This window comes from Budorcas taxicolor, chromosome 15 (genome assembly GCF_023091745.1).
Source record: "Budorcas taxicolor isolate Tak-1 chromosome 15, Takin1.1, whole genome shotgun sequence".
Taxonomy (NCBI): domain Eukaryota; kingdom Metazoa; phylum Chordata; class Mammalia; order Artiodactyla; family Bovidae; genus Budorcas; species Budorcas taxicolor.
This window is the reverse complement of record NC_068924.1, coordinates 53,654,266-53,665,009: the sequence shown is the minus strand read 5'-3', so window position 1 is coordinate 53,665,009 and position 10,744 is coordinate 53,654,266. Positions and strand designations below refer to the sequence as shown.

General features: G+C 42.3%; 1 protein-coding gene across 2 annotated transcripts in view; it reads right to left on the bottom strand.

Annotated features, from left to right (window-relative positions):
- Nucleotides 1-4,995: 4,995 nt before the first annotated feature.
- UVRAG (UV radiation resistance associated) overlaps nt 4,996-10,744 on the bottom strand; it is a 324,277-nt gene continuing 318,528 nt past the window's right edge. Inside the window, exon 15 of one of the 2 annotated variants that reach the window (XM_052652384.1) lies at nt 4,996-8,459. In XM_052652384.1, the coding sequence (XP_052508344.1) occupies nt 7,757-8,459 (703 nt within the window). In that variant the 3' untranslated portion in view covers nt 4,996-7,756. The remainder of the gene's footprint in view (nt 8,460-10,744) is intronic. The other variant, XM_052652385.1, reaches the window with a different exon arrangement.

The following is a 10,744-nucleotide window of genomic DNA, read 5'->3' as shown; positions in this document are numbered from 1 at the left end:
GTTGGCAATTTGATTGATTTCTGGTTCCTCTACCTTTTCTAAACCCAGATTGTACATCTGGGAGTTCTCAAGTACTCCTAATACCTGGCTTGAAGGATTTTGAGCATAACCTTACTAGCATGGGAAGACAGTGCAGTTGTCTGATAGTTTGAACATTCTTTAGCACTACCCTTCTTGCGAATTGGGATGAAAACTGACCTTTTCCAGTCCTGTGGCCACTGCTGGGTTTTCCAAATTTGCTGATATATTGAGTGCAGCACTTTAACAGCATCATCTTTTAGGATTTTAAATAGCTTGGCTGGTATTCTATCACCTCCACTAGCTTTATTGGTAGTAATGCTTCCTAAGGCCCACCTGACTTCATACTCCAAGATGTCTGGCTCTAGGTGAGTGACCACACCTTTGTGGTTATCCTGGTCATTAAGACCTTTTTTTGTACAGTTCTTCTTTATATTCTTGCCACCTCTTCTTAATCTCTTCTGCCTCTGTTAGATCCTTTCTTTTATCATGTCCATCCTTGCATGAAATGTTTCTTTGATATATCCAGTTTTCTCAGAGAGAGCTCTAGTCTTTCCCATTCTATTTTAATTTCTTTGCATTGTTCATTGAAGGCCTTCTTATCTCTCCTTGCTATTCTCTGGAACTTTGCATTTAGTTGGGTGTATCTTTCCTTTTCTCCCTTGCTTTTTGCCGCTCTTCTTTCTTCAGTTATTTGTAAAGCTTCCTCAAATAACCACTTTGCCTTCTTGCATTTCCTTTTTTTCTAAATATTTGTTTTTTATTTTGCTGCACTGGGTCTTAGTTACAGCCTGCAGGATCTTTAGTTGTGGCATATGGGATCTAGTTCCCTGACTAGGAGATGAACCTGGACCCCCTGCATTGGGAGCATGGAGTCCCAACCACTAGACCACCAAGGAAGTCCCATTTTTCTTGGGATGGTTTTGGTCATTGCTTCCTGTAGTGTTATGAACCTCTGCCCATAGTTCTTCAGGCACTGTTTACCAGATCTAATCCCTTGAATTTGTTCATCGCCTCCATTGTATAATCATAAGGGATTTGATTTAGGTCATCCCTGAAAATGGCCTGGCAGTCTTCCCCACTTTATTTAGTTTAAGCATGAATTTTGTTATAAGGAGCTGATGATCTGAGACATAGTGAGCTCCGGGTCTTGATTTTGCTGACTGTATAGAACTTTTCTATCTTTGGCTGCAAAGAATATAATCAATCTGATTTTGCTATTGACCATCTGGTGATGTCCATGTATAGAGTGATCTTGTGTTGTTGGAAAAGGGTGTTTGCTATGACCAGTGTTTTCTCTTACCAAAAATTCTGTTAGCCTTTGCCCTGCTTCATTTTGTACTTCAAGACCAAACTTGCCTGTTACTCCAGGTACCTCTTGACTTCCTGCTTTGGTATTCTAATCCCCTGTAATGAAAAGGATATCTTTTTTTGGTGTTTGTTCTAGAAGGTCTTGTAGGTCTTCATAGAACTGGTCAGCTTCAGCTTCTTCGGCATCAGTGGTTGGGGCATAGACTTGGATTACTGTGATGTTGAATGGTTTGCTTGGAAACGAACTGAGATCATTCTATTGTTTTTGAGACTGAACTCAAGTACTGCATTTTTGTTGACTACAAGGGCTACTCCATTTCTTCTATGAGATTCTTGCCCACAGTAGTAGATATAATGGCCATTAGAAATTAAATTCGCCCATTCCCGTCCATTTTAGTTCACTGATTGCTAAGATGTTTACTCTTGCCATTTCCTGCTTGACTACGTCCAATTTGCCTTGATTCATGGACTTAACATCCCAGGTTCCTATGCGATATTGTTCTTTACAGTGTCAGATCCGACTCTCATCACCAGACACCTCCACAACTGGGTGTCGTTTCTACTTTGGCCCAGCCACGCTTTGGCTCCATTCTTTCTGGAGCTATTAATAATTGCCCTCTGCTTTTCCCCAGTGGCATATTGGACACTTCCCAACCTGGGGGGCTCATCTTTCAGTGTCCTATCTTTTTGCCTTTTTATACTTTCATGGGGTTCTCACAGCAAGAATACTGGAGTGGTTTGCTTGTACTTTAATGGGGACTAAAGAGAAAGAAGTTCATTAGATTTGTGTTCTGTACAAAACCAAAAGGATAAGAGCCTGACACTCTCCCCCTTGCAGTTCTGGGCTTGGCTGACTAAAGCTATTACTATTTCTTCAACTGACTGTCTTTTTTATCTAGATTCATGACCACTTTTTCTGGATTGCTGACATTGCCAGTCTCTAAAATAAAGTGTGGAATTATTTTATAGACATGCATTTTTTTATTCATTTAAAATCCACAAGGCTGAGCTGTCTACCTACGAAACTATAATTAGATATGCTAAGAGGGAAAAAAAAAAGAAAGCCTCTATCTGCTTTGAGTGAAATTAAGAGCTCTGGGCACCAGTTCAGGGTTCAGTGAAGCAGCTAGAAGCTGTGAGACAGAATATGTATGGATAAGGTGGCTTAAATAAACTCATCTGCCAGGTGTTAAAAAACCATGAAAATAAGCTAATTAGGTTTATAGACCATACCTCAACAGTGTCCATGCCACCCACCGAAACACTTTGAAACTCTTGACATTTGTTTAGAGCTTAGTTTTTCAAAAGGGCAGTTTCAGCCCAGATACATTCTCAATGTGTACAGAATGGAGATCTCCCTTTCAAAGCCTGATGTATATGTTGCAAGAAATCCTTGTTGAATGACTAATTCCTCCCTACGTGCGTGGTGCTTTGAAAAGATCAAGTGTTTCATAAAAATACTGATCACCTCCACTCTATCCAGTACCAGGTTGTGGGGTGGGGAGAGGTGTGGGTATCATCCCTACTTTAAAAAAATTTTTTTTATTGGAGTATAGTTGATTTACAATGTTGTATTAGTTTCAGGTGCACAGCAATGTGAACCAGTTATTAACACATCCATTCTTTATTTTCCCCGATGGGCCGTTACAAAACTATTGACTAGAGTTCCCTGCACTATACTATAGGTCCTTATTAGGTACATACGGGCTTCCCTGATGGCTCAGTGGGTAAAAAATCTGCCTGCAATGCAGAAGACAGGAGACATGGGTTCAGTTCCTTGGTCAGAAAGATCCCCTGGAGAAGGAAAATGGTAGCCTACTCCAGCACTCTTGCCTGGTAAAGCCCATGGACAGAGGAGCCTGGCAGGCTACAGTCCATGGGGTCACGAAGTAGTGTGTACATGTCAATCCCAATCTCCCAATTCATCCCTCTCCACTCCTATACACCCTGGCAACTGTGTTTTCTCCATCTGTGACTCTGACACAGATATAAGCTCATTTGTGTCATGTTTTTAGATTCTACATGTAAGTGATATCATATGATACTTGTCTTTTTCGAACTTCTTTCACTTAGTATGATAATCTCCAGGTCCATTCATGTTGCTGCAAATGCCATTTTTCATGACTAATATTCATACACACACCCCATCTTGTCAATGGACACTTAGGTTGCGTCCGTGTGTCTTGGCTATTGTATATAGAGCTGCTGTGAACATCTGGGTGCGTGACTCTTTTCAAATCATGGTTTTCTCAGATAAATGTCCAGGGCTGGGATTGGTGGATCATTATTATAACTCTGTTTTTAGTTTTTTAAGGAACCTCCATACTGTTCTCCATAGTGGCTGTACCAATTTACCTCCCCACCAACAGTGTAGCAGGGTCCCCTTTCTCCATCCCCTCTCTAGCATTTACTATTTGTAGACTTTTTGATGATGGCCATTCTGACTGGTGTGAGGTATCATCCCCATGTGACAGATTAAGAGCCAGATTCAGAGAAGCGGCCAGGCTCAAGTGCTAGAACAGGAAATGGTGATAACAAGTCTCCGGTCTCCTTTCTGTCACTAGGCAGTGGTCTCCTACAGGACAAAAAGGAACCAACACAGATGATGCAGGTCCTATACAAACATAATGGCAAGGGCAGAGTTCTTGTCAATTCTTTACAGATCAAGAACTGAAGAGGCCTTAGCTCAGTGACATGACCAGGGTCGTAACGTCAAAGTGGCTGAGCTGGGGCATTCAGAATCTAACTTTTAAAGAATAGACGCTGGCTGCCCTTTGTACCACATAGTAAAAATCCAGGTCATTATTCAGTCCTTACCCCAAAACCATTAGGAACACAAGGACAAACTTCTTTTTCAGACACAGAGTTTTTTTTTTTTTTTTTTTTTCCAAAACAAAATGGTACAGAAGATTAAGAAGTGTATCACTCAAGCCCAGCTTCAACTTGGCTGCTAGTTATAATTCACATCTAAACAAGTTACTCATCTGTCTTCAAGACTGGAAAGGTTACTGGTCAGTCACTCAAATCTCTTCACCTTTTATCTTAAGCCCTTCCTCCATGGGCCTGCAATTCAATTTCTCCTCTTACCTTTCCTCACATCCATTCAGGGCCCAAGCACAGCAAACTCCTTGCAGTTCTGCAAATATGCCTGCAGCCCTGCCCTGCCTCTGGGCCTTTGCCCATGCTGCTCCCTCCATCTGTAATGTGAAGTCACATACATCTTTCATCTGTATTAACTTCATGACCCTTTCTTAATCCTTGAGTCATAATAACTTCCTCTGAATCCTGTAGTATGGCTAGACATCTCTCCATCACAGAACTTATCGCACTGAATTATACTTAATTGTTAATATACCTATGCCACCCTTCCTTCCCCTACTCCCAACTGGAGACTGTGGCAGGGGTCAAGGTTGATTAATTTTCATATAAACTTGTTTAGTCCAGTCCCTTTCAAAGTGGAATGGGGGCTAGCTCAGTAAATGTTGAATGGCTGGCAGACTGTTTAAGAATGAGGTTTTCATAGTTAACTCTGCTTCAGTATGAAATTCAAAACAATGAAGAAGACAGGACTCAAACAGCACAGGGAAATAACATACACTTTTACTCTCAAAATAAATACTAATCAATTTTATTTTATAAATACAGATGCTGACTTTTCTTCCAATTACCAACAGATCAGTTTAACATGCCATTTATTATTGGTGGTGGTTTAAAAAATTATTTAAATAACCAGTTAGGTCAGGATAAATGGGCACCATTAGAACTGCTAAAAAAATATAGTTGGATACAATCTTCCAAAACTAATATTCTGGGGGGAAAAAAATCTCTGGAATTTTTGAAGTGGGTAAAGGGAAGTAGAGAAAACACAAGCAAATATTCATCTGATAACATTTGCTGGCTGTTAAGAGTGTCTCAGCTACATGAAAACTGAAAGGGCCCTTAGCAGTTCAGAAATGGACAGGACTGAGTTTTTATTTCAACTTATATTCTCAAAGCAATTTTGTTTTTTTAGTGGTTTACAAGAATAATTACAAAGATTAGTAGGAGATAATAACTTCATCCCATATTTTGGCCTTGGCCACTTTAAACGAGGCAAAATGAATTCTGCAGCCTTGGGAAATGTCAGAGATTTATTCCTGGAGAATGTAATGCTGTAGGATTTACATATATCCAAGTATGGCAAAAACTGCAGACATCAAACAAACTCAATGAAAATCCAAACTCTAAACCCAAACCTAAACCTACAAGTGGTGTTTTGAGGCATAACATCATTGGACACAGTGTGGATCAGGAAAATGTGCAGGTAACTGTCCATCAGTTCTGGGCTACCTGATCACATTCAATGGTGGGGTTCCATGCTGTGGGGGTGAAAGGCTGTGAACCCGAGTCAGGGAGTCCATAAATGGTAGACTGACTGACAAAATCCCGGAGCTCCAGGCTCTACTTGGTTTTGTGGAACCTGAGATGAACACTGTAAAACATGGGTGCTCCTATATGTGGTCCAGCTGCAGGGCCTAAAGCGAATGTACCTTGTCTTTGAGTTTGGCATGGAGTTTAAAGGTCTCTCTCATATCTGAGGAACCACAAATCACATGTGATTCACCTTCCATTGTTCACTACTAACACAGTCCTTCAAAGCCTTTCTTTTGGGCTTGGGAGGTAGATGTTGCTTCACTGGAGGACCCACAGCCCAGTCGGATGTACATCTCAGACCATGTCTAGCTCCACCCTGACTGACTCTAAAATGAATGACAGTACACTGTCAAAGAAGCCATGACCCTACAGATGGCTTCTGCTCCAGGTTTGGAGTAGTTCCACCTATTTATGAGAAATAAGATGGATTTCTTCAGATCAAGTTAAAGCTTTTAATTGCTTGCAGGTTGGGTCTGTCTGTCATGCAATGATTCTGTGAGTTCTTTACATGAAAAAATAACATGAACTATTCCATTTAACAATGTAGCGCTATATTAAAATTGAGCCCAGGAACGCTTGGATGAAGTATGACAATAATTATGAAACCTATGAGTTAAGTTGTTATGTAGGATGAATGAGCTCTTACAGAGTACACCTGTGATGGTGTGTTGCTATATACAATATGTAAACTCAAATGAAGTCAACAACATTAGCTTAGATACAGCCACAGGTTTTGCTCAGGCTAGTCCTGTCATGATGTAACATGTGGAGATGTAGGTTCAAGAGGAATTTCAAAGCTGGGAAAAAAACCAGGTCGAGTGCAGTAAACTCAACTTTTATTCTTCTACATAATACATGGATATAAGCATAAAATCTCCTTAAAGAGCTTGCAACCCTGAGGTGATGTCCTTGGGTATATAAAGTATACAGCAACAGCAAATGAAATCTGAGCTCCAGGAATGAAAATGGACTTCAAAAACATAATTTAATATTTATGCAATTGCACACATAGCAATAGTATTCTATGCCTCATCTAGTCTCTGAATCCAACTACATCAACTGCCTTGCAGTTTGCACACTGGACAGCCTGATTCCCTACATATATTTCATCACACACAATGCCTCCTTTCCAGCTGAAATTTAATAAATTAACATGGGACTTACATATAGGGATTTCTATACGGTTAGTGCATTGCCAGAAAGCACACCCAGTTTTTGACAACAGCATCTGCTCACATAAAACCTTTGGCCCCCAGAGGGAACTTGAAGCTGTCTGACTATAGTAACCTTGTGGGGGAGGGTCCATGAGGGTCCCCTGGGATCCTCCAGAGGTGGGGTTTTTCATATAATCTGAGGGCTGCTTCAAGGGTATGGCTGACTGAAAGAGGTGGGAGGTCACGGCAACTGCATTAAAGAACCAGTGAATGTGATGTCCTCTGTGGTCAGGATGCACAAGGCATCTACTGCGCCAATGGCATAACAGCTGGGTTGACTGTGGAGCCTGGGAGCAGAGGCCTATAGGCCTTTGTATAGGAGACCATTGTGCTTCTTACACATCAACCTAATGGATGGCCAAAGATCCTTCAGTCAATGGTGGAGACCTTTTACTGAATATTCAATTTTCCCAAAAGTTTCTGGTGAGGGCAAACGCTATGAGAATCTAAAGGCGAGTTCATTATATTATTTATATATTATCATCTTCCCTCTGAGGATAACATATAAGTGTAAATAAAAAAGCAGACAAATGCCTATAAGGTGACTCAAGCTAGAGAGTGACTTTTGCCTTAAAACAACTGTCAGGCCTGAAAAGCAAAATCTTGCAAGCAAAATCTAACTTTGGCCCATTGATACACAATGATCCTGAGTCCCTCCTTGATTCACGAAGTCTATTTTTCTGAGGAATATCCTCCATTAATATTCATTTTGTCTCATAATTACTACAAAGGGTAACCAGTGCAGCTTTATCCTCATTTCAAGCAGACTCCATCCTGGTCCTACCATCTGTCCGCTCGCTTCACTTATCAGAACTCCTGCGTGGCCTGCGGAAACTGGATACGTTTTCGTTCAGTGCATAGATCCTTCGGGAGAACTCTTCAAATTCTCCCAGAACTTGTTCATCACACTCCACTGCCACAGCACTGTCCACGGGGATGCAGTTAAATGCTTCCAGCTGATCGCCTGAGGTGAAGCCTGTGGCTTCCATTCCAATGATCTCTTCTGCCTGTTCCACGGTGCAGCAGAGCTCCGCTTCCGAAACTGGGTGGAAGCCCCCGGGGAGCTGGGCGCCAGACGAGCTGGCCTGCTCACCGGGCAGGAGAGTGCCGTTGATTGTGGCTGGGGGCCCCGAGAGGGCTTGTCCCTGCTCCTGGCTAGTGTTCACACTCATGTGGCCTCCATTTAAGCTGTCGCCCAGATCTACCCCTTTTTTCTTGTTTTCTTTGGAGAGGTCCAAGGAGGTGTCCAAGGAGGAAGACAGAGACGCTGTCTTTCTGTCAGATTCTCCCGTGGAGGGCACAGGGGTCACAGGCTGGACTAGTGCAGAGTTGTAACTGGGGGGAGGGGTTTTGTACTGGAGTCTCTCATTCTCTGAGCTGGCCCGTTTCCGGTATCCTTTGTCTGGTGAAGGGATCCCCCCAGAGAAGCCTACATCTGCACCCCCAAATATGGAGCTTTGTCTCTTTGGAACAGGGATTGCACTGGAGGTGTGATGTCTGTCACTAGAAGACAAAGGAAAATGAGAAGTTACTTTCAACTTCAGAACTTAGCTTAAACCTTCTGGATCAAGAGATAGGAAATCATATGTTCAAGTTTGAGAAAATACAAACTGACAATACTCAATCTTAGTAGTAACTGTAGTGTCCAAATGCAAGACACAACAAAGTATTATGAGTTCAGCATTGGGAACTTCCTTTAAGAAGGATACAAGACATGCTAAAATATATGCAGAGGGGAGTGCCCAGGGTAGAGGCCATGTCATATGGGGAGGAGTCGAGGCAGCTGGAGGGATTAGATCTGGAAAGAAAAATATATGAGGATGTGATCAAATTCATATGTCTGTAGGGCTACCAATATTCTTGTTTCTACTATTCAAGTCTTATTTTACCTTCATAAAACAGATATTGTCACTTGGCAGAGAACTTCAAAGACTTGTCCATGATAACCTCAGCGAGGCAGGGGCAAGGCTGGACTAAAATCCATGACTCATAACTCAATGGTCAATAGCTTTTGCAATAGCCAAATGCTAATTGCCTTGTGTTAGACAGCTGGCAGAGAGAGGACCAAGGAGATGTGTGTGTGTGTTTCATGAAAAATTAACTTGGGAAATGACCACTCCTGTATAATGGTAGTCACACACATTTTGTAATACTTGGTCTTCATCTTCCTTCAAACTTCCTTCAAAGTTTTCTCAGGAAGATACATTTGGGCCAGCAATAATAATCACTGTTTGGCTGTACAAAGCATAGTTTCTGAAGTAATTTCATATACATCATTTCACTTGGTCCTCACAAAAACCTCGTCAAGAAAGCAGTGTGCACATTATTACTCCAAATCTGAAATAATAAATAATAATTAGTTAATGGAAATAGTGTATCCAGACTCTGGAAATAATGGTTATTTTATGGACTGGTGAAGCCACCCCTGGAGTACTGATCACAGTTCCAGACATCATGCTTGGCTGAAGCTATCAGTTTCAATACAGCTGTATGAACAAACTGGGTCCAGAGACAGAGGGAGGTATGAACACAAGGTCCATATGACATGTGTTCTTCAGGTGAGGAAACACACAGAGAAATGGCTCACAAAAAAAGGCAGCTACCAGGCAGGAGAAGAGGTAAGACGTGAAACTACCCTCTTCCAACAAAGAGCTACTACATGTGCCAGGCCAGGCCTTGGGGAGAGGAAACGGTAACCGAGCAGGCCCTGCCTCTGAGGAGCTTCCAATCTTAGAGGAGAAAGAGAGCCGCATATATATACACCGTACATACTCTCTTCAAATTACAGACATGAAAAGTGCCCTGCAAAAGAAGAAAGGATCCAGGGTTCCTTCCACCTGTATCCACGGCCACAAGCCCGTAAGCCAGCTCCCTGCTCCCTCTCCTCTCAGATTTTTTTTTCTGATGCTGGCTTATCCCTGTGGTCTAAGCAAAGGTTATTCATCTTGAGAAAAGGCAACCACAAGGTTCTTCTAATCTATGCACCCACCAGACTCCCTTGCTTGGCTGTAAGTGTTGGTGCCAAGAGTGATTTCATAATTAGGGGTGCTCACTGGGGCACATATAGAACCAGGCAAGTAGACTAGAAAATTACTGTTTTTAGTTCTTAAGAAAAAACAGAGCAAAACCTGTTGGCCTTAATCTAGGTTTTCAGTTAATATGTTGTCAAAACTCACAGTAGTGGGATAAAGCTGCACATTTTTGCAACCTTGTTGTTTTCACTCTGCTACTTGCTGACAGTACCCCTCTCTACATGATTTTGCAGGGGGCCTAAGTAATCAAACCAAAACAGCATCAGCACCACCCAAAGACAAGTCTATTCTGGGCAGATGGGCCACACTTTCAGTTGCCACCCCACCCAGGAAGGGAGAGAAGCACCAGGTGAGCCTGCCCGGAACACTGATGGTGGCATTGCTGGTATGTGACCCCAGGCCAGGTGTTAAACTACTCACGGCTATGGAGGCTGAAGGACTTGACACCCTCCCTGCCACCATCCGCCCTCCTTCCCTGGGGCACCCTGCTCTGCTTCTCTCAGCTGGGCTCCAGGTGGGCTGATAAAAGGCCATGAGGAACAAGCAGTGCTTATGACACAAGAACAAAGGGGTTTTTATAGTCGTCTTTGCCTCGAAAGCTCTCAACTTTGCATGATAAAAAAGTAATACAAGTATGAAACCCCCCAATCCCTCCCTCAAACTGCCCCCAGTTACAGTGAGCAGGGAACTACCATTTTTTTGAGCACCCAAAATGCTGAATTCTCACATCTACCCTGTGAAAAAGGTAGGCAGGTA